The sequence below is a fragment of the Chiloscyllium plagiosum genome, chromosome 1 (assembly GCF_004010195.1).
Source record: "Chiloscyllium plagiosum isolate BGI_BamShark_2017 chromosome 1, ASM401019v2, whole genome shotgun sequence".
Lineage (NCBI taxonomy): Eukaryota > Metazoa > Chordata > Chondrichthyes > Orectolobiformes > Hemiscylliidae > Chiloscyllium > Chiloscyllium plagiosum.
The window spans coordinates 39,430,286-39,455,578 of NC_057710.1; the positions used below are offsets into that span (position 1 = coordinate 39,430,286).

Consider the following 25,293-nt stretch of genomic DNA (forward strand, 5'->3'; position numbering starts at 1 on the left):
GAGTTTGTAGATTAGTAGTCTAGTGATAATTGCTCAAGGCCATCACCTCCCCCTTTGACTCCTAGTCCCTTGGTATTTCAGATTTCAAATACTGCATCCTCATGATTAGAGCACAAAATAGCTTTGTGCCTTTCTATGTCTCTAATCTGCTGTAGTGATAAATGTCACCTTGCCAAAACAATACTAATTCTTCTCCAGCTTTTTGTGTTTCTCTTGTTTGATCATCTACCTTAGGAGTCTTTCTTCCATCCTTATGTGTTATTATTTACTTCTCTTTATTTGTCTAATTCTTTTTGAGCTGTTTAACACTTCTCTCCTGACATTTATACATTGGGGCCTTCTCTCTCTCCAACCAAAATTTTGACCCCGAACTGTTCTTCAAGATCAGTGAAACTGACGTTGAGTGAGACCATCTGAAGACACCTTGAAGCTTCCTGATTTTTTTGGAATACTTATAGTATTCAGAAATTTGCACATTACACAAGTTCGGCAACCTTAGATTTCCACTATCCTGCCTTAATACATGGGTTAAAAAGACAGAATCAGAGGGAATGAAAAGTAATTTTAATCATACTTACCTTTTAATGGTAGACTCTGTGCTCATTCAGGTTTCCTTGCACTTTCCTCTGCAATTTAATTTCAGTGATCAATTTGCTTCCATCTTCTTGGACCATCATTGTGTTCACTTTTGAGTGTTCCATCTTAGGAAATAAAATCTGACTTGAAGAAACTTCAGCGGCAACTCAACAGATTCATATTTTGCATGACTAACAGGAGGCTGAGTGGACTCCAGTTCTGTATGCTAAACAGACAGGTCAAGGAGGTATTTTCAGATATTTAAAATCATAATGCAAATTGGTTGGAAAAGCAATCTTTATCCTAGCCTAGAAAGGTATGAGCTTAAAGTTTAAAATGTTTTGTCTCATGAACAGTGTAATTAAAGCGTGAATGGTATGTTCTGGAAGACGCTAAATATGAAGTTAAAGGTGCAGTGTTAGCTTATGTAAGATGGAAAATTAGCATTTAAAAGAAAACCTGCCAAATAGGTCAAGATCAAATGGATAGTACTCCCCTCTATTGCTATGAAATTGTTAAATGAGCACATCTAATACATATATACTTATTTCCATTACTCTTGTTCACTGGCTTAAAAATATTTATACCATCATTGATTACAATTCTGATCTAGATTGGCTTTGGATTTATTACTCAAAATGTACAATTGAACTATCCTTGTTAATATTAATTGATGTAGCACAGGATTTATTGAAAAATTTATCCACAGATAACCTCTGATTTAAATCTCGTAACCTTTACTCCCTGTTAACTACATAGTACCCAACTTCAGATTTTTCATGACTGCCCTCGGGTTTTTTTGGTTGCAGCCCTGCTATGCCTTTATTATGTACAATTAAAATATTCTAAACTTAGTTCATAATCTCTAAGTGTTTTATTTTCAAGTTTCTCACATGCTACATCTCTGATTTTCAGTCAGTAAATCTATGTGTGTATACTTAATTTGCTGAAATGTGTTGAGGCGATTTTGGAAAAAAAATATTGTAGTCAAAATGATTGTAGACTATAAGATATAGGAAAAGAAGGAGGCCATTCAATCCCATGAAGTTTCTTTGGACATTCAATAAATAGTTAGAACAGTCTTGATAAAAGTTTTTCTGAAATTTGTGGGTTAATACAACTGTTCTTATGTAAGTCCCAATGACAGGAGTTGACTTGCTGCTTTTACCCTTTTGTTTACAATGGGACTTTATTGAATCAAAGCAAGAAAACATTAACTGTTAAACAAACTTTATTTCATGTAGTACGTTTTTACCAGTTTTACAACAGATCAATTTAAAATTGTTTGTCTTGGAATTCTCACATCCAAATTGGTGGAACAAAATTCATCTTTTGTTTTTATTTATGATATAAGTGAAGAAAAAACTTGGGTTGAATGAATGGAAATGACGTACAGATTGTTCTGCTATTGTTAATGTGAATTTAGTGTAACATGATTGACATATTGAGGATACTGTTTCTACAGCAGAAACTTTTGAAGCATGTGTTGGTTATAACACGATTCTGGCCCTATAAGTTTAAATGGTGCTGCTGTTACGCAATTTTCTTATAACATGGGATTGCATGAGAATGGAACTACTGAGTTATAGCAGAACTGACTGTATTCTGTTGAGTAAGTACTTCCTGGGCCTCATCTTTCCTTGAAGGATTATCAAAGAATAAGTTTGTTTCTCGTTATGAATGATTCCATACTTGCAACGCATCTTTTAGTTCTTGATTGATGGCGCCAGTGAGGCATTCATTACCATTTTCTTATTAGATTTTAGTAAGCAGTGACATGTACTCCAATGTCAAACTGTAAATTCTATTTCATCCCACAATGTTAAAGTGATATTAAAAGCTTTTAATATCTGCAATATATTCCAATACAATAAGCAAATTGCAATTGGACACGGCTGTGCAAATTCCCGGAAAAATCTCAGCCCCACCATATTTAACAATGGGGCTGTTCATTGGGGACAGTGGTTTGAAGAATTGACCACACTGCAGTCTTGCATTAAAATGTAACTAGGAGCCAGGCTGTGTTTTTTTTTGGCTTAAGAATTTTTTTTCTCTTGTAAGTTTACCCATTAATGGCATTGATTAACAGGAAATGTATAAATACAGCACTGTGGTGATCTGTAGATGGAAGTTTACTTTTCTGGTGTTAAAGTGGCAAAGCTATTTTATGCAGAAACTGACAAACTTTCAGTATAAACGATAAGGCAACATAACAGCTTGGCTTCCAAAATAGACTTGATTTTTGAGAAACTTGATGTATGGACATTAAAATAAAAAACTACTACATATCAAATCTTGATGGACAAGATTAGAAAGGTGAGCAAAAACTTGTCTGAAGAGGCAGGTTTATGACACTGTGCTTTCTAGTAATCAGTCTCGCAATGTGAGCATCACTGACAAGGGCATTATTTGGTGCCTATTTTGTAATTGTCTTTAATGAGGTGATAGTGAACTGCCATCATTCAATATTTGACTCCTATCTGCTATAGGTGTACCCACAGCACTGTAGCCTGGAAATTCCAGGATATTAACCAAATCACAGTGAAGGAATAGCAAGGCAGCTCCACATCTGGATGGTATGTTTTTTGGAAGAGACTTGGTGTTTGCAGGAGATTGATGCTTCTCTAGTTACATTTTGGAAGATGCTGTTGAAGGAGATTTGAGGAATTGGTTTACTGTGCTCTGGTGCTGATGGAATGAATATTTAAGTTGCTCAAGCAGGCTGCTTTGCTCAGACAATGGTTGAGCTTTTTAAGTCCAATTGAAATTGCAGCGGGACTAGATTGGGTTGGGATATCTGGCCGGCATGGACGAGTTGGATCGAAGGGTCTGTTTCCATGCTGTACATCTCTATGACTAGTCAGGATTTGGAGATGCCGGAGTTGGACTGTGGTGTACAAAGTTAAAAATCACACAACACCAGGTTATAGTCCAACAGGTTTAATTGGAAGCACACTAGCTTTCAGAGCGACGCTCGTTCATCAGGTGATAGTGGAGGGCTCAATCGTAACACAGAATTTATACCAAAAAAATTACAGTGTGATGTAACTGAAATTACATTGAAAAATTGATTGTCTGTTAAGCCTTTCATCTGTTAGAATACAGTGATAGTTTCACTTCTTTCATGTGTAAATGTCAAAAACCTTTTTTTTAAAAAGTTGCATTCTCGGGTTAGCTGTTAACAATGGTGATAGCTAGACAATATGTTGAAGGTGTTGGCCCTCTGTGTTCTCTGTCTATGCCATGATGCTTAGATTGATTCTAATCTAAAAAGTGAGATAATGGAGTTTTACATAAATTCATGCAGTTTTTGAGCTCAGGGTTCTACGTGAATGCATGCAGTTTTTGAGGAAAGTGCAATGTAACTCTGCAAGTACAAATTCACCCCACAAAGTATATGTGTGCATATGGGTCTTTGTCTGTCTGTGTGTGTGTGTCTGTCTGGGTTGGGGGTTGAGTGTGAGAAAGAGTATGTGTGTATGTGTGTGTAGTGAGTGCAGAGTGTCTTAAGTCTGTGAGGGGGTGCATGTGTAAGTGTGCGAATGTGTGTGTCTGTAAGGGTGTGTGTGGGTGTCTGTTTGTGTGTGTGTCCGTGTGTATGTGAGATTGGGTGTGTGTGTAGGAGTATCTGTGTGTGTGTATAGTGCAATGGTGGTCACCTGTAATGTGACATGAACACAAGGTCCCAGTTGAAGCCCTCCCTATGGGTCCGAAATTAGCTATCAGCCTCTGCTCGGCCACTTTTCTCTGCTGCCTGTCCCGAAGTCCACCTTGGAAGATTGTCACCCGAAGGTCCAAGGCTGAATGTCCTGGACCACTGAGGTATTCCCCAACTGGGAGGGAACCCTCCTATCTGTTGATTGTTGTGCGGTGCCCATTCATCCGTTGTTGTAGCCTTTGCTCGGTTTCTCCAATGTACCATGCCTCCGGGCATCCTTGCCTGCAACGTATAAGATAGACAATGTTGGCTGAGTCACATGAGTACCTGCCATGTACAAGGTGGGAGGTGTCCCCACACGTAATGGTGGTATCTATGTCCACACTCTGACACGTCTTGCAGCGTCTACTGTGACAGGGTTGTATGGAGTTGTCCTGAGAGCCGGGCAGCTTGCTACGAACAATGATCTGTTTGAGGTTTGGCGGTTGTTTAAAGGCAAGTAGTGGAGGTGCAGGGTAGTTCTTGGTGAGGTGCTCATCCTCATTGATAATGTGTTGCAGGTCACAAAGAACATAGCGTAATTTTTCAGCTCCTGGGAAGTACTGAACAACGAAGGGTACCTTGTCATTGCAGCATGTGTCTGTCTCCTGAGGAGGTCATTACGGTTCCTTGCTGTGGCACGTCGGAACTGGCGGTCGATGAGTTGAGCATCGTACTCCGTTCTTGTGAGGGCATCTTTGAGTACTTCCTGGTGTCCGTCACGTTCCTCCTCATCTGAGCATATCCGGTGTATGTGTAGGGCTTGTCCATAGGGGATGGCTGTTTTAATATGTTTTGGGTGGAAGCTGGAGAAGTGTAGCATTGGGGGGGTTGTCTGTAGGTTTGCGGTAGAGTGTGGTGCTGAGGTGTCCATCCTTGATGGAGACGCACGTGTCCAAGAATGAGACAGACAGTCGAGAGTAGTCCATGGTGAGTTTGATGGTGGGATGAAACTTGTTGATGTCACTGTGTAGTTTTATCAGTGACTCCTCGCCATGGGTCCAGAGGAAGAAAATGTCGTCAATGTACCTGGTGTACAATGTTGGTTGGAGATCCTGCATAGAGAAGAAATCTTGTTCGAACCTGTGCATAAAAATGTTGGCATATTGGGGTGACATCAACAAGCTTCATCCCACATTAAAACTCACCATGGACTACTCTCAACCCACAGACAACCCCCCAATGCTACACTTCTCCAGCTTCCACCCAAAACATATTAAAACAGCCATTCCCTATGGATAAGCCCTACGCGTACACCGGATATGCTCAGATGAGGATGAACGTGACGGACACCTGGAAGTACTCAAGGATGCCCTCACAAGAACGGGGTACTGTGCTCAACTCATCGACAGCCAGTTCCGTAATGCACAGCAAGGAACCATAATGACCTCCTCAGGAGACAGACATATGCTACAACTGACAGAGTACCCTTCGTTGTTCAGTACTTCCCAGGAGCTGAAAAATTGCGCCATGTTCTTTGTGACCTGCAACACATTATCAATGAGGATGAGCACCTCACCAAGACCTACCCCGCACCTCCATTACTTGCCTTTAAACAACCGCCAAACCTCAAACAGATCGTTGTTCGTAGCAAGCTGCCCGGCTTTCAGGACAACTCCATACAACCCTGTCACGGTGGACGCCGCAAGACGTGTCAGAGTGTGGACACAGATACCACCATTACGTGTGGGGACACCTCCCACCTTGTACATGGCAGGTACTCATGTGACTCAACCAACGTTGTCTATCTTATACGTTGCAGGCAAGGATGCCCGGAGGCATGGTACATTGGGGAAACCGAGCAGAGGCTACGACAACGGATGAATGGGCACTGCATAACAATCAACAGACAGGAGGGTTCCCTCCCAGTTGGGGAATACCTCAGTGGTCCAGGACTGTCAGCCATGGACCTTCGGGTGACCATCCTCCAAGGTGGACTTCGGGACAGGCAGCAGAGAAAAGTGGCCGAGCAGAGGCTGATAGCTAAGTTCGGTACCCATAGGGAGGGCCTCAACCAGGACCTTGGGTTCATGTTACATTACAGGTGACCACCATTGCACTATACACACACACACACACAGATATTCAATGGTGATAGCTAGACAATATGTTGAAGGTGTTGGCCCCCTGTGTTCTCTGTCTATGACCTGATGTTTAGATTGATTATAATCTAAAAAGTGAGGTAATAGAGTTTTACATAAATTCATGCAGTTTTTGAGCTCAGAGTTTGACATGAATGCATGTAGCTCTGAGCTCAAAAACTGCATCAATTTATGTAAAACTCTGTTATCTCACTTTTTAGATTAGAATCAATCTAAACATCAGGTCATAGACAGAGAACACAGGGGGCTAACATCTTCAACATATTGTCTAGCTATCACCATTGTAACAGCTAACTCGAGAATGCAACTTTTTAAAAAAAAAGGTTTCGTGGTTTACACATGAAAGAAGTGAAACTATCACTGTATTCGAACAGATGAAAGGCTTAACAGACAATCAATTTTTCAATGTATAATTTCAGTTACATCACACTGTAAATTTTTGCTATAAATTCTGTGTTACGATTGAGCCCTCCACTATCACCTGATGAAGGAGCATCACTCTGAAAGCTAGTGTGCTTCCAATTAAACCTGTTGGACTATAACCTGGCGTTGTGTGATTTTTATCTCTATGATTATGACTCTATAAGTGGAGAATATTTTACCTTGCTTTATACCTTGTTGATGATCTATGGACAGCAAAGAAGCAAATGAGAAAGCATAGCAAGTGGTGAAGATTATTGGGAAGCCAGAAGATTGGGAAGTTTTTAAAAACCAGTAGAGGACAACTAAAAAAGCATTTAACAGGGAGATGAAGAAATATGAGGGTAAGCTAGCTAATAATATAAAAGAAGGTTGTAAGAGTTTTTTAAATAAATAAAAGTTAAAAGTGAGCTAAGAGTGATAATTGGACTGCTGGAAAATGAGGCTGGAGAAGTACTATTGGGGAATAAGGAGCAAGCCATTCAGGACTGAGATGATGAAGAATTTCTTCTCTGAGTTGTGAACATGTGGAATTCTCTTCCACAAAAAAACTGCTGGGGCTAATTCGTCAGATATGTTCCAGAGGGAGCTGGATGTGGCCCTTGCAGCCAAAGAGATTGAGGGGTATGGAGAGAAAGCAGGAATGGAATGCTGGAATTCCATGATCAACCATGATCATATGAATAACGGTACAGGCTCAAAGGATCGAATGTCCTATCCCTGCACCTATTCTCTGTTTCTATGAACAAAACAATGGTGGAGGAATTCAATATGTGCATTCCATTAGTCTTCATGGAGGAAGATGCAGGTAGCACACCAGAACTTCGAGAGCCGGAGGGCAGAGATGAATGTAGTGGCAATCACGAAGGAGAAGGTGGATAATCACCTGGACCAGGTGGACTACACCCCTAAGGTTCTGAATGAGATAGGTGAGGAAATTGTCAGGCTTTAGTGGTGATCTTTCGGGAATCACTAGAGTCAGAGAGGGTCCCAATGGATCAGAAAATAGCTAATGTAATATTTAAGAAGGGATGGAAGTAGAAGGTGGGAAATTATACGCCAGTTAACCTGACCTCAGTTGATAGTGAGACCTTAGTGTTCATTATTATGGATGAGATTGAAGAGTGTTTGGAAGTGCATGATCAAAAAGGCCTGTGTCAGCATGGTTTCATCCAAGGGGAGATCATATCTTGAAAATCTCTCAGAATTTTGAGGAGGTAACAAGCAAATTAAACAGAGGAAAGTCAGTAGATGTGAGCTATTTGGATTTCCAGAAGGCATTTTACAAGCTGCTGCACTGGAGGTCGCTACATTAGATTAGAGGCAAGGTGCTGGCATGGATAAAAAGATTAGCTGACTGGCAGAAGGCAGGGAATGGGAATAATGATGTCTTTTTCAGGTGTCTAGTGGAGTTCCATTGAGGTCAGTGTTGGGACCACAGCTTTATTAAGTTTCCACATGATACAAAGATAGGTGGAGCACCTAATGGTGTTGAGGAAGCAAGGAAGCTGCAGATGGAATTAGATAAGCTAGGCGAATGGGCAAAGTAGTGGGAGATGGCATACAATAAGGGAAAGTATAAGTTTGGTTGGGAGAATAGAAGCATAGATTATTTTCTAAACAGGGAAATGGTTCAGAAATCTGAAATACGAAGGGACATGTCTGCTCTTGTGTTCCTGAAGTCCAACTTCAGGATTCCTTAAGGTTAGCATGCAAATTCAGTTGGCAATTAAGAAGACAAATGCAATGTTTGCGTCCGTTTCAAGTGGACTGGAATACAGGAGCAGAGATGTATTGCTGAGGCTGAATAAGGCTATGGTCAGACAACATTTGGAATATTGTGAGCTGGTTTGGACCCTGTATCTAAGCAAAGATGTGATGGTGTTGGAGCAGGAATGTTCATAAGAATGATTTTCATGACGAAGGGCTTATCATATGAAGAGCAGTTGAGGACCCTGGGTATGTATTTGATGGTGTTTAGTGGCTGGGGGAGGATGTGAGATCTGATTGAACTTAGAAAATACTGAGAGGCCTGGATGGAGTGAATGTGGAGATGTTTACACTAGTAGGAGAGACTGGGACCTGAAGGCACAACCTCAGAATGAAGAACTGAGATGAGGAGGAATTTCTTCTGCCAGAGAGTAGTGAATCTGTGGAACTCTTTGCCACAAATTCTATGAATGACGAGATCACTGAGTGTATTTAAGACAGAGATGGAGTTTTGATTAATAAGACAATCAAAGCTGATGGGAAGAAGGCAGGAGAATGGGATTGAGAACATGTCAGCCATTATTAAATGCCAGAGGAGACTGGATGGCTGAATAACCTAAATGTCCCTGCATCTTATAGTATTACATTTTTATGGTATTGGCAAGTCAGGAGATTAATTCTTTGCCACAGAATTCTTTGACTCCAATCTGCTTTCGTCCTCAGCATTAGTATAGCTGTTCAGTGGCCTTGATGGTATCGGAATGGTAATCACGGAATCCCCACACTGTGGAAGCAGGCTATTCAGCTCATCGAGTCCACACCGATCCACCGAAAAGCATTCCATCCAGAACCCACCTCTACCCTGTCTCTGTAACCCTGCGCTTCCCATGGCGAGTCCATTTAACCTGCACATCACTGGACACTATCGGCAATTTAACATGGCCAATCTACCTAAACAGCACATCTTTGAACTGTGGGAGGAAACCGGAAAACTTAAAGAAAACCCACTGAGACATGGGGCGAGTGTGTATTCTCCATGCAGATAGTCACAAAGGGTGGAATCAAACCCTGGCAATGTGAGGCAGTAGTGCTAACCACTGATCCACCATGCATCCTATGGCAATGGTAATAGTATTGGACATTGAGGAGAGAGAGTCAGCATCTTTATTGGTGGGGATGGTTATGGTCTGGCATTTGTATGATACAATCACTTGTCACTTTACAGTCCATGCTTGACATTATGCTGGAGGGATTGTCATTGTTGAAACAACTGAAGGAAGTTTGGCCTCAGACACCAACTTGTTGTGATGATCCAAATTGGAGATTATTGATCACCAATAAATACAACTATATTTCTTTGTGCTAGTTATGACTCTAACAAATGTAGCACCCCCAGAGACAGCTCACCATTACCTCTGAAGGGCATTTAGGAATGGGTGATAAATGCTAGCCTTAGCATCAGTGATCCGATCCCTTGAAGTTAAATGTCCCTATCCTCTGGTGTAAGTTTGCAGAAGTGACATTTCATACATTTGAAACTTTCAATTCTAACTTTAGGAAATGCTTTAACATTTTTTAAAAGTCTAGCAACGCTCATAAAGCAATGCACCTTGACTGAAATAATGAATGTAAAGCAGTGCTTCATCACTGTTCTTGTCAATTTGATGGTGACATGGGAAACTTGCTTTATTATGCTTGTTGTTATATAAGTGTGATATCCTGGTTGAATTGAGCATTATCTATCTAATTTGGAGCAATTTGCAGTGTTTTACAGGCTTTCAGCAGTGGTAAATATTCCATCTCTCATAAATCCCTTTTTATCATTCAGCATAGATGCCCCTCCTATCAGCCGCTCTGTCAAGCCTAATGTTACCAAATGGAAACATTGAATTGTAGTAAAAACAAATTTGACCTAGGCTCAAAGAGAGCATTTTTGTTTGGATGATATTAGTTCCTTTTATTGTTTTATTGTCCTATGTATAGTTAATTAGTAGTATTGATGCAAATTTAAAAAACATGAAATCTGTTTCAGAATATGAGTAGAAAAATTGTAGTCATTACTTCAGGACTAGGCCTGAGCTTGATTTTTGCATCACGTCCCAGGTTTCCATAGAAAAGCACGAGTATAATAGTGTCATGGAGCGCCAAACTGATCAATACAAAGTCAGCTGCTGTGTTTTCCTTGGGAATCTTTCTTTAGAGCTGTTGAAATTTTTAAAATCAATATTGATTGAAGAGAATTGGTGTTTGAGAGAATGCTTGGACTTGCTGAAAATGCCAGCTACTTCGTGATATTTACAGAGAAGAGAGCTGCTTCTAAAGGCTTTAGAGATTTAAAAGGGTTACCAGATGCATTTGAAAATAGCTATAAAGCATGTTAGAAATGCATTGATTAATGTTTTTACTGTTTTCCTTTTTCTAACTCAATTGTTATTTCATTTTGTGTTCTTTTAAACTTGCTTCAAATTCTTTGATAAAATTTCAGAAATTGGCCTTAGCATTGGAATCCCTGAAATGTGAAAGATCTGACTAGGGTTGTGTAATCCAGTGTTGTAATTGTTACCTGATGGAAATGATTGACATTTATATCCAATATTGAAGCAAAGTTAGCGTATTGATTGTTTTGAGAAATGATTTGGTTTTTTTTTGTTCAGTAAAAATTGACCTTCAGGTTTTTGTAGATCTGAAAAATCTTGGACTATTTGCAATAGAAGGAGCTATTTAGTTTAGTCTTGTCAGCTAAAGTAAAGAATATCAATCTTATATTATTTTGTAAATTAGATAACATTTCCCATGAAGAGAAAACAAGCCCAGTTTTAGGGTTCAACAACTGTAGTCGGGTTGTCAACTAAACATGAATGCTTGGGTATCTGATGCACCCCATTCAGTATCAAAGAAGAAGTTCCTGCTGACCTTAAATTGTCATATGATAAATTCCTCTGAACTTTGAATGCAATCCAACAGCAAATCATAGAAGTCTTGTACTGCTTTTGGTTTAGCATTTAGTCTTATATCACACACGTCATTTTCTTTCCAAAGAGCATAACTGAAAAATTTAATCAGTGCACTTAAGATATTGCTTAATTTTTCGGCTGATTGAAAATTATTTCAGAAACTTCAAATGTGCAGTATTTCTGAATTCAGCAGTAAGATTGTTAATGCACAAATTTGGCATTAATGATCACCAGAGGACAGGATATTAGAAAACTTTTGAGAGTAAAAGAATATTCCAAGACCCTTAGTTCAGCAAATGCATTAACCAGATAGAATTCCAGATGAATCCGTGGTCTAGAATGGAATTTCTGAGGCTGTCATAGCATGAACGCTGGCTTTTCATGTAGGTATTTTGTCAATTACTTTAGAATGAATGGCATTTTTCTGAATTCTGGAATTGATTATACAGTATGAGAGGATGAAGAACCACATTTCCCTGATTTCACAGTTTATGGCAGGGAGAAGTAGATTTTTATGGGGAGGGACCTTCTGTTAACTTCTGAACATTTTGGATAATTTGGGTACATGCGTACTTTGAGGTCTGATATGATAAGTTAACATAACATTGAAGGATAAAGATAGTTTTAGATCTATGCTGTCGAAGCTTTCAAGCACTGGAACAGTTGTGTCATTTCTGAGTCGGTTATAGATTAATTGATGGAGATTGATTGCTCGACAGCTCAATTAATGCTGTAGTGTATGACTACTAGGATTCTGAACTACTTGGAAACTTTGAAATATTTCATTTAGTCATACTTACGTTAGTAAGCAATGCAAATGCATTTTATTTGCTTTCATTATATTTATCAGTTAATATCTTAAATAATGGCTGCAATTGTCCAAATACTACAAATTTAGAGCATATGTGGCAGAACTGTTCTGTCTTGTGCTAAAAGCAATATATGCCAAATTACTGTTGAACAGCATAAACTATCTTTTTGACCAAACTATGAAAGGATGAGTAATGCCTTATTTTATGCTGATATTTCATGAGTTATAAAAATCGATCTTGTCTCATACATCATTAAAAGCCTGTAGACAGAGAGCCACATATTTAAAGGGTTAAAAGGTACAAGTCAGCCATGTAATGTTCTCATGAATACCCAAATGTACACCACGTAGTCATCTGCCCTAGTCACCAATGAGCTAAGAAATTGAAACTCTTCCACGTGGTATGTATGATGAACCAATCTGAATGACACTGCGTGGATTCCCATCAGGCTCCACCTTCAAGGCCTTGACTACTGTGAACTCTCAATCTGTGCATGCTCCTGAGCACTGATTTGTCTGCGTTGGTGTACTCCTGTGCATGCAGACAGCCAGACAGGCACTGTCTAAAGTGGCTGGGGAGCCTGCCATTGATCGATTAAAATGGTGTGAAGTGAATTAATGTGAGGCAGGCTGTCTGTCTATCAAAGCGCACCAGGAATCTAGGATAGAACTGATCTATGGCAGAAAGCTCAATTTACCAGAAGATTGAACCACATATATAGGAGATACATTGTACCAAATCTTTGTATTCTCACATGAGTTGAAGGATTCTAAGAATAGTAAGTAAATATTTCATTGTCAAAACCTCCATGCTGTAAGATCTGGTATCCACTATTAAATTAATGTTATCAGTTATCATTTTGTAAAACACTTTGTCAGTAATCTATTGACATTTCTTTGTACTTGGAAAGTTGAACTTAATAAAAGCTGTCAAGATCGTAGACTTGGTGTTACGGGAAACAAATTGAGAAAACATGAGAAAATCCAAATTCTACTGAGGCACCAAAATAAAAGTAATTTTTACGGTATAGCATCTGATTAGATACCTGAATAAATTCAAGTACAGAATGTAGTAAGATTCAAGTTTGAGAAGTTAGTGTAACAAAGACAGATGCTGTTAAAGCATTCGTGTTAAGCTGCACATGACCTTTCTTCAAAGAAGAGCATGTTGTTCAAAATATAGCCTCCATTTCAAACATAAAGCTTGTGTATAAATTATAAAAAATGGCACTCTCCTGTCATTGATTAAATGTTGAGGGAAGTAAAAGCATTCCCAGCTGATCTTTTTATGTGTAGTTTTAACATGGTTCCAAGGTAGAGAATTTTGACGGGCTCATTTAACTAAATAAATGTTAAGGGGACTAAATTTGATTCAGTAAAGATTAGTTGATGCAAAAGAGGAGATCGGGTAAAAGTTGACTCTTAAAAGTTTTCTTCAAATTTTAAATATAGATATAAGGATTCAAGGATAGTCAATTGGCTAATCTGTCAGAAGGAAGAGGGATAAAAGTTTGGCACTGAAGGATAATTTGCTTTCTCTGTGGCACCTTTAATGTGAGATAATATTGCAAGGAATTTCACAGATACGTTATCAAGGAGGAGGAGAGATTAGAATGGGTATGTAAAGAGGTTCTTCTTAACGGGCAAGACGGATGTGTTTTGTTTTATGAAAAGAATTGCAGAACATAGGTGTTAGGTGCCTAGTCTACAGACACTATTTGTGGACCAGAATCAATGGGTCCAGTCATAATGAGTGGACAGCTGATAGGGTTTTTGAATTGGCAAGATTTCAAGAAGGCATTTAAATGCTTGACTACTGTGCAACTGCAAACCATTGTAGGTCAGCAAGGAAAGCAATGAAGGGAGACTGAGAAAAGTTTTGTATGATTTGAAATTTATATGTGATGCAAGTTGGGTATTGACAGAGGAACAATGAATATTTGGGTGTTGTGCTGACCATTCGTAAATAAAAGTATTGTGGTAAATGGGTTGTGACAGGAGTAGAAGTGAGTGATGCTACAAAAACTGAACTGGTGTTTTCAGTTTTTGTAGCCTGGACAGTGAATGAAATTCATATTCTAGGGCATCTAGTTTGTCTTGGCACCAAAAATGGATCGGGTTTCTGGGACTGGGAGCAGTAATGCTCTGAAACTGTAGTACGAGAGTATGTCGAGACCCAGGGGAAAATCCTGAAGCACAGACATACATTGTAATTTCCTAGAAAGTTTAAACACCCGGTGGTCTAATTTGAGCTGCATCCGACTGACTGCTAAAGTCTCTCACATTGATCTCAATGTGGAAACTTAGAATCAGGTCCACAGCACAGAAAAAAGAACACAGCCCATTGACTCTGTGCTGACACCCCATAACATGACCCTTGCAACTGATCCAACCCAACTAGCTGCTCCCATCCTCCCAAGCAACAATGCAGCAGCTCTCTATCTTTTACTCAGTCATCTGCCCGCCCACCCAACTGCTCATTCATCCATTCACTTGAATATCCATTCAATAGCCCCCTGATTCATGCACTCACCCATTCACTCACACTCACCCACTGACCCATTGACTCACATACCCATTCTTCCACTCATTCACACAGGGACCCACACTCTCATCTACCCACCACCAATGGACTTATCTGCTCATCCACCAATGCATTCATGTGCCCACCCAGCAATGCACTCCCTCACTCACTCTCACCCACTCCAGTTGAAATATCACTTTCAATTTCATAAACTCAAGGCTCTGATGTTCTCTTTAATAACTTCAACATCTTCAACAATATGGGTGCTATTCCAACTACAAATCACTTGATCTGTGTAATCTATATCCTTTACTATGCACTCATCTCTTGACTGCATGACTGCATCTCCCTCGTCATTCAAAATTTAAAATCACTCCATAGTTTTACTTCAGCCCATCTCTGTACCAACTACACTTCAAAAATCTCACAACTGCTTCACAGTCTACTTCATTTTGGATAAGAGTTTAGCCATCAGGGAGTGTATCCCAACAGTTTGGAGTGTTCTTCCTAAGTCTATCCTCTCATTTTCCCCAGCCTTTGAGATTTCAGCTGCATTGTCTCATGTTCTCCCACTTCCTGGTTTTATCTACTGTTTCTCTTATTAATTATTTTAGCATGTTTTGTTACATGCAAGTTATACTACGTTGTTGCATACTTGAAGCTTGCTTTGCCTAACAAAACAAGTAATTGTATAACCTAGCTTTTTAGTCACTGCCTAAAGATTGTATTGATTATTGAATTGGTAGGTTTAAAGATCAAAAAATAACTTAATTCAAATTTCATTTTTAAAAAAGCAGAAAACTGTGATTCTAAGTTTTTTTGATGGATTTCTTTTTAGCTGGTGTGACAACGGAAGCCATGCAAGCTGTTAGCGCAAATCCTGATTTACAAGGGGCAGATGCCAAAGTTCAGGAAGAAGAATCTGATTTAGCTGATGATGATATTACTGCAGGTAAGTGGTTCCATTTCCAAATTTGTGAAGAAGTATTTTATTGAAGAATACTTTGTCGTTTTTATTTTGAAGAAATCTTAAATTACACCTCAGAAAGTATCCACCTTTTGTGACCATATAAACTTCTATTCCAATTGTGTGACGTCAACCAGTTATTGCCAAATTAAAATAATGTTAGCAGTTGTTATTTGCATACTAAAAATTGTCATTTAATAGTTTCCAGCACTTTGATCAAGCTTGTTCTAACCTTCATACTTTTTTATAAGGGTTAATTCTGTGATGCAATGTTAACTGCAATTATTTTGCTGGATTCAGAGTGTTCATTTATTGATAAAACACTGTTAGTTGTGACCTTTGAATTTATGTGTGCAGTAGCGTTTATAGACTTTTGCTATCTAGATGAATGGAAATGATTACCTAGATGAATGTTGCTTTGCATATCGGTGTTACAGACCTTGGCAAATACTTTGTGAATTGCCCTATTTCCTGATGGCAAATCTTGGTAAATTAGGATGTATGGCAGCTTTGTATTTTGACTTGTGTACCTTGGGATTTTTTTTGACATTGCCATTTGACCGTTAATTGCTTATGTGCTGGTAATCAAATAGAGATTCTAGTTTCTCCAGAATTTTGATCAAAAAGGGAGGTAATGGAGTGACAGCTATGATATCAAATGATTCCAGCATACACAAAGATTATGAATTGCAATTTTTGCATTCTATAACTCTCAAGTTATCTAGAATATATTGATTGCATAGTTTAAATGGCTTTCTTTCTGCATTTTTTAAAAACTCCAAATTTATATAAGTACAATACAATTAGCTCCAGTCCTATAATAGTATCATTTTAAGATGTATACTTTTTTTGTTTTTGAGTTTTTAATAAATTCATATCTTCAACTTCTTATTATTGGACCACTTTATTGATCTTTCTATATATGACTTTAAGAAGAATTGTTTTGGTACCATTGTACTATTTGCAAGATAATCCCATTCGGTTACATTTCTAATTAATTGTTATTTGGTAGTCACCATCATATTTAGTGTGGTCCAATCGAATGTCAGTTGTGGAAAACCTACCGTGTTGCACTCAAAAAATTCAATATTTTTATTAGTTGAGCTATTTTGGTAGACCAGGCTATTGAGTATTCTTTGTTCAGTGATAAATATTACAAGAAAAATGAACTTGATCGTTATCATAGGAATCTCTAAATATCTTACATTAGTTAATTTACCACTAGCGCACTGGCGGGCTTCTGTTGCTCTTCAATGAGCAGTAGTTCCTAAAAAAATCTTGGCATCATCTTAGTGAGTACTGCTATGTAGACTAACATGAGTATTTGTAGACTGCCATTTTAAATTCACTGAGTACACATCCGAAGCATTTAAGTCTCCTTGTCCATTTCACACTCACTGTGTTACCCCACCCCACCCTGGTAATGCATTGTTTTGGTCCTGAGCTTCAGCCAAACTTGTAGCTATTGCTTGAAACATTCAGAATTGTCCCCTTCTAAATGGCCTATGCTGAGATTTGCAATAACATTTTAGCATAATCATGAAATGTCTCTAATATAGTGTCAAAAGGATGTTTTCAATCTTCTGTGATATATCGAGCTTTATTTGGCATCTTTATTGCATTTTAACTGAGTAAATAATGCCCCTTTTAAATTTGGCATTTTAAAAATGGCGGCTTTCAATGTTGTACACAAATCTGAAAATATTCCGACATCTTTCCAACATAGCGTTACAATTATTAGTAAGATTTTTTTTTTGATTACAAGAATAGCCAGAGATTCTTTATTATGATGTCCACATCTTGTAGAAAAATGCTAAATCTAAATAGTGCACTCTCTTTGCAAATAAATATTGTGTCTTTTCAGTTTTGTGGTATTTGACAAAATCAGCTGACATGATGAGCTGGGGATGGAATATGTGAAAAATTGAGGGGACAATCTTCAGCTTGCATGATTCAATTTGTATAATCATGTGAGACCAGTGGATATAGATAAAGTGATTGTCATGTAACTTTGTTGAATAGATAAATCAAAAGCATATTTAAGACTTTGGACTGTTTTTAGTGTTTGTGATGTTTTAGTTTTTGCGAATCTGTTGACTATGAATGCTTCCTGATTATTAAGGGTGCCACACTTTGTTCAGATAATGTATGGGCCGTGTAAGCGCGTTTAAGCTAATTACAATTTTTCAAATATTGAATTGCTTTTATGTACAGGTTTTCCCCCCTGCCCCCCCGCCATATCCGTGGGTAATATGTTCCAAGACGTACCACAGATGCCCGAAACCCTGGATAGTAGTGAACCCTATCATTTAAATGGGAAACTTACCTCCCTGGCAGCCTTTGGAATTATTTCTGGAATGTTCCATGTAATATTTTCGGGCCACCATAAACCACTGGTAACTGAAACCATGGAAACCGAATCCATGGATGCAGGGGTTCCACTGTATTTTAATGATTTTAAATAGTGTGTGTATATTTCAGGTTGTCAGTTTGTGCACTGAGCTGGTGAGTTTGTTTTCAGATGTTATGTCATCATGATAGGTAACATTATGCAGGAATATCTGGCTTTCAAACCTGAACTCCATTAGCAAACACACAAATTTGGATCACATTTTTCAGTCTTTCAGAAACAGAACCAGAATTGATATCACTTGCCACCACAAAGATACATAATAACAATTGAGATAGAACACCGCTTCACCGGAGTTTGCTGTTGATGTTACCTAGCATGGTGACGAAACGTCTGAGATCTAACCCACCAGCTCAGCATTCACATTGATCACCTGATCAACAATCTGAGTTACAAATAGAGTCATAGAGATGTACAGCATGGAAACAGACCCGTCAGTCCAACGCGTCCTTGCCGACCAGATATTCTAACCCAGTCTAGTCCCACCTGCCAGCACCTGGCCCATATCCCTCCAAACCTTTCCTATACATATACCCATCCAGGTGCCTTTTAAATGTTGCAACTATACCAGCCTCCATCACTTCCTCTGGCAGCTCATTCCATATATGTACCACCCTCTGATTGAAAAAGCTGCCCCTTAGGTCTCTTTTATATCATTCCCCTCTCACCCTAAGCCTGTACTACTAAGTCTCTTTGTTCAGTAACACTCCCTAGGACCTTGCCAATAAGTGTATAAGTCCTGCTAAGATTTGCATTCCCAAAATGCAACACCTCACATTTATCTGAATTAAATTCCATCTGCCACTTTTCAGCCCATTGGTCCATCTGATCAAGATCCCGTTGTAATCAGAGGTAACCTCCAATTTTGGTGTCATCTGCAAACTTACTAACTATATCCCTTATGCTCACATCCAAATCATTTATGTAAATGATGAAAAGTAGAGGACCCAGCACCTATCCTTGTGGCACTCCACTGATCGCAGACTTCCAGTCTGAAAAACAGCTCTCCACCACCCTCTGTCTTCTACCTTTTGAGCCAGTTCTGTATCCAAATGGCTAGTTCTCCCTGTATTCCGTGAAATCTAACCTTGCTAACCAGTCTCCCATGGGGAACCTTGTCGAATGCCTTACTGAAGTCCATATAGGTGAAATCTACCACTCTGCCCTCATGAATTCTCTTTGTTACTTCTTCAAAAAAACTCAATCAAGTTTGTGAGGCATGATTTCCCACTCATAAAGCCATGTTGACTCTCCCTATTCACTCCTTGCATTTCCAAATACATATACATCCTGTCCCTCAGGATTCCCTCTAACAACTTGCCCACCACTGATGTCAGGCTCACTCGATTATAGTTCTCTGGCTTGTTCTTACCACCTTTCTTCAACAGTGGCACCACGTTAGCCAATCTCCAGTCTTCCGGCACCTCACCTGTGACTATCAATGATACAAATAACTCAGTAAGAGGCCTCATATATACAAATATATGGTTAAGCACGCAAGAATGACTGTCATTGATAAAAGCCATATATCATATAATGCTAGTATGGTTAGTGTTGAGATGTACTGTTAAGATCTCTGTGACATGCTCAAATCTGTAGATTTAAATAAGTATCTCTAAGTTTGCTGAAGGAACCCCTGCACTGGTTTCCATGTAGGTGTCAATTCTTCATAATTAGTTCAGTCAAGGAGGATGAGTTGCAATTATGTCACTGTTCACTGTGTTTTTATAGGCATGTTGAGCATAGGTACAAAAGTTGGATTGTTCAGTTTCTGTCCAGGACTGAAACACCAGTGATCTGCAATTCTAGTTTTATTAACCAAAATCTACCTGCAAAATGGGCAACTGAAAAATCTGTTCTGAGAAAGATCTAAAATGCCAACTCTGGTTCTCGCTCCGCAGATATTGCCAGATTCATTGGTTGTTCCAACACGTTTTCCTTTACAGAAAAATGTCATTTGAATCTATTATATAGCAATCTATCACATTTTACTTGTTTTTTTGTTCTTGCAAGATATAAATGCATCCTAAATTGAAACATATGACCAATTGAGTTGTTCTGGAGGTGCAGGTATCTTTATTCTCGAAAGACAAGTGACAATGCCTTTATTGCAATAAGGGCTATCTTCCAAAACTTTATTTTTGCTAAATGGCAATTCTGTCGAGAAAGCATTGCTTTAAATTGTCAAATTTATAGCTGCTTTAAATGACTTGACTTGGTTGTTTCAGTGTTAACAATTACTTAGTTATTAATTATATGTAATCAGTCTTGTCTTTCTCAGTGGCTGGAGAACTATCAGGCAGCTAGATATGTATGTGAGGGACAAAGGAGTTAAATGACTTGCAGACTGTGTGAGATTAGATAGTTTGAGGAACGGCATGTGTGGATTATAAATGCCAATATGCACCAACTGGGTCAAAAAGCCTGTTTCAGTGCTGTTTATATATAGCTGTTTGTTTTCATTAATACCATGCTATTTTAAAAGAATAAACAAAGTCTTGATTTGAGTGTTGAAAGTCCTACTAAGTGGCTAAGTGTCACTGACTTAAAATGTTGTTTTGGGAAAAAAATGAAATTAATTGTGTATCATTATTATCTGCATATGTTTCAACTCATGTTTATTGATTGTTCTGGTATAGCGGAGGGCATTAACGGTTGATGTGGATTTCTGCAATCCATTCGGCCGATTAAGAGAATGTCAGAACTAGTTTGTTGTTCAAATTTATTTCATTAAAATGCTACATAAAAGCATACAGACAGAAATAAAAAAAATCCTATGTAAGATCTGGTACAGTTAGCCTTAACTTGTATAACTGCTTTATCAAGAGATGAGGAGGATGTCATTGTTTGCACTTGCTGTATCTGCTTAAATATTTTATGCTCATATATGCATCTGTGCAGGGATTTAGAAAACTATTAACCTATGGTGACATTTCTAGCTCGTATGTATTGAATATGTTGAAATATAAATTTTACAGACAACCTGTGTGCAGGGCTGTGGCTATGAATATTAAATGCTGTAACAGATTATATAAAGTCATCCATTGACTTTCTTTGAATAGACAAATCGGTTGATTTTGTTTTGATACATCATTTAAGTGCCTAACCAGACAAATATGTGACTTAGTTGAATGTTTTAGTTGAGACAATTATATCCATGCACTATTTTAAAAAATAAACTGAATGTTTAAACTGAGAACCAGTGTAAACATTCTGAGAACTGAATGTAATTGTTCAGTCTTCGTTGCTGCAATCTGCAACTTCAGAACCTTTAAAATGCCTGACAACCTAAAAAAAACGTTCTTAGCATTCAGTTGCTCTTTATAAATGCATAAAAAGGCACATATTGTAGTTATTATTAATTTTCTGCAATGCAAAATAGTTGAGCATTGTGCCATAATATGTCATAACTATTGCACACTTTGTAACTATTTTTGTGTAGTTGAAGTGGTGTTTGAAATAAAAACTCAGGTGTTATACTTTTTCTGAAAATGGCTGAATTCCAGCATTCATTAGAAATAATTAATAATGTCATAAACAATAATTCAATGTACCTTGTGCTTTGCCCCACCCCAAGAAAGCACAGTGAACTTGACCTGGCATTTTTGTTAATCTTCAACAGTATGAAAAGCTATTTCAGCGATGCAGTTGCTCCTTTGTTCGATGCTTTATCATATATAAATAGCCATCAAACCATAACAGTCTAATGAAATAATTTTAATTTATTCTTTTCACCACCTTTCACCTGGTTTCATCTGAACTTGAGATGACATGATAGTCTGGCACCATTTATCTTTCCCCTGCATATCTTCAGTTTTAGTTGCCCTTCGTATGTTTTTTTTTCTCCAATAGGGCTAGTCCATTGTTTGTATTGTCTCCGGTTGTTACAGATGGAAATGATAATTGTGCATTCATCTGAATTTTAAATGACCACATCTTGAATAAATGTAACTGTACTATGACTGGCCTATGTCGACCAGTTTTACTTATGAGATGATTGAGGGGTTACTTTTGAGAGGAGATCATAATTGGAGGTAATTGAGTTAAAGGGTTGAAACCCAATGCCATCTGTTGAGAGTGATTTTCCACTCGTTCTGTAGAGCTGCACCTTGTGACCAGTTGAAATATGAATATGTTCATATGGATTACAATAAGACAGAAGTATGCCCTTCACACTGTCACTTTCTACCAGAAACAGAATCAGGTGCAAAGTATTTTCAAATCTAGAGGCTCAGCAATTGGACACTGAAGGAGGTTTGGAAATTCTATGAAAAGGTGCAGACAAAATTTTAAAAGTAGATAATCTACAAAAAGCATATTAGCCATGGTCAGACTTGGATAACTTTAGAAAAGCAGGTTGCTATCTTGCAGATTGGAATTTAACAGACTTTAAGCTGCTTGCTAAAATTCTATTCGGAGATTCCTAATCAGTGCATGATTTCAAATTATTGGTGTCAAACCTACTCCTAGTCTTAGCTGAAGTTAAATTCTCACAAAAGATATACTTTTGGAATAGCTTTAAAAATATTCCTGGGACAGTAATCATTTCAGCAGCTTTCATGGCATAATTGAGACATCGACCGTGGCATGGTGATTCACCGGTTAGCACTGTTGCCTCACAGCGCCAGAAACCCGAGTTCGATTCCAGCCTCAGGCAACTGTCTTTGTGGAATTTGCACATTCTCCCCGTGTCTGCATGGGTTTCCTCCAGGTGTTCCATTTTCCTCCTGCAATCCAAAGATGTGCAGGTTAGTTGAATTGGCCATGCTAAATTGTCCCTTAGTGTTCAGGGATATGTAGGTTAGGTGCATTAATCAGGGATAAATGCAGGCAAATGGCTCTAGGTGGGTTACTCTGCGGAGGGTCAGCGTGGACTTGTTGGGCTGAAAGGTTTGTTTCCAATCTGTAGCGATTCTACAGACAAACTAGAGGATTCAATTTTAGCCATGTTTTGAGACCACTCAGATATGGGACGTGAGCATCAGTGCAAAAGAAGAATCACAAACAAAAGGAATGAGGCTAGAGACCCTTTTGGTACCTCTGATAAAATGACAGGATGAAAATCACCATCTCAGGAATGTCTAAAAATTTGTCAACAGATGTTTTAAATATGACTCAAAATATGGTGACTTGACAAAACAAAATAACAAGGGGTGGAAAGTTTCCATACCTTAAAAGATGTGAGCAATGGTGAGAAATGTGGGAAAGTACAGCAAGATTGACAACATTTGGCTTGTGATGTCCAGAAAATAAATTCCCAATTTTCCCCTTAAGGTTTCAATGGTGAGTCTGGAATCTTTCTCATAAACAACCACCATTTTATTTCCATATGTTTGCATTCATCCTTGGCTAATCTCATCTCATTTCAATGCAGCTTGGAATTCTCTACTTCTTTCTTGAAAAATTAGATGGAGACATTACTTGACTTCAAAGTCAGAGCAGTTTCTTTGTGGACAGAGCTCATCTTTTGCTTCTCTGGGTATTGATTTTTAACCTCCCTTCACCAACATGACCTTGAATGTTCCGTGAGCAGCACCCTGCTCCACCTTTCATCCACTGAAGTCAATATTGCCAAGCCATCAGACTCGCCATATATTATTGTGGCTGATTTTGGATCAACTCGAATTTCAGTTCATCTTTTCAGGCTTTCACTTTGAATCTTAGGGACAACTTTTGACCGTTTTGCTCCTGCCAGGTTGGTTTCCACATGGATATGTAGTCATCTCATTTATCTACACAGGGTGCATATGTGGTTCTTAGCTTCATTTCTTACACACTTATGCCTCCTTGGAGGCTATCGCCGTCTGTAGATTGTATAGCTATTTAATCAGAGGACAGGAAGGTTAGTTGTTGAGGAGAAGATGGGTGAGGGATGTTCAGTGGAGATGATGCATGCCATAGTGAGGTTGATGGTCAATAAGTGATAGTGAATTTGTGTTCAATAGCAGAGTTAGTGAGTGTGGGATAGCAGAAAGAAGATGGGAGCACTTGCCATTGTAGAATGCAGAAGGTCAGTGACCTTAACAAAAAAAAAGAACTGAGTCCTGGAAATCAAAAACAAAATGAAAAATTGTTGGAAAAACTCAGCAGGTCTCACAGCATCCATGGAGAGAAAACAGAGTTAACCTTTCAGGTACAGTGACCCTTCTGCAGAACAGACACTTCTACAGGTCAGTGACCTTATTCCTGTGCTGCTGCTGTTTGTCTGACCCTCAAGACAGCACTGACCTGGGCCACTGTCTTTGTCCAAGCCATGATGTGAAGGTGTTAGTATTGGACTGGGATCAACAAGAGCAGAGGTCACATGACACCAGCTTATAGTCCAACAGATTTATTTGAAATCACAAGCTTTCAAAGTGCTGCTCCTCCATCAAGTGAAGTGAAGCAAAGCACACAGTCACAGAATTTATAGTTAGAGAGATCAAAAGATTGTACAAACTGTATGAGTTGAGTGTCAAAAGGCTGAATAATAAGTCTCTGCAGGAAATCAAAAGTGTCAGATGGTGTGAGTAAAGTGTCAAAAGCTGAATAGCAAGTGAAAGAATGACCTATGATCCAACTAATTGAGGCAGAGAGATAATTACAAAACATTAAAAGTAAGGTGGTGCTGGAGACAAACCAAATGACTGGAATAACAGGATAGGTATAACAATCATATGCTGAGGGTCTAACCAATGTAACAAGTAATCCAAAACTGTACAGAATAATTAAGGTAGAGAGATCACAACAAATTCTTAAGGTGATGGTGTCAAAACAGGATAGCGCGATATGAACCCAAAATCATGGTTGAATCCGTTTTCATGGGTGCAGAACTTGGCCAACAGTTTCTGCGCAATGATTCTGCATTGTTGTGTATCTCGAAGGCCACCTTGGAGGACGCTTACCCGCAGATCGGAGGCTGAATGTCCTTGACCGTTGAAGTGTTTGCCCGACTTGGAGGGAACACCCCTGCCTGGTGATTGTTGCGTAGTGTTCATTCATCCATTGTCATAGCATCTGCATGGTCTTGCTAACATACCATGTCTTGATATATCCTTGTCTGCAACGTATGAGGTAGACAACATTGGCTGAATCATATGAGTACCTGCCATGTATGTGGTGGGTGGTATTCTCACATTATGG

At 38.7% G+C, this 25,293-nt stretch overlaps 1 protein-coding gene across 5 annotated transcripts in view; it reads left to right on the forward strand.

Moving 5' to 3' along the window:
- The window catches only part of LOC122540110 (WD repeat-containing protein 7), a 674,231-nt gene that overhangs the window by 261,807 nt on the left and 387,131 nt on the right, over positions 1 to 25,293 (forward strand). For all 5 annotated transcript variants that reach the window (XM_043675451.1, XM_043675605.1, XM_043675690.1 and 2 more), the window contains one exon: positions 15,633 to 15,746. In XM_043675451.1, the coding sequence (XP_043531386.1) occupies positions 15,633 to 15,746 (114 nt within the window). The remainder of the gene's footprint in view (positions 1 to 15,632; positions 15,747 to 25,293) is intronic.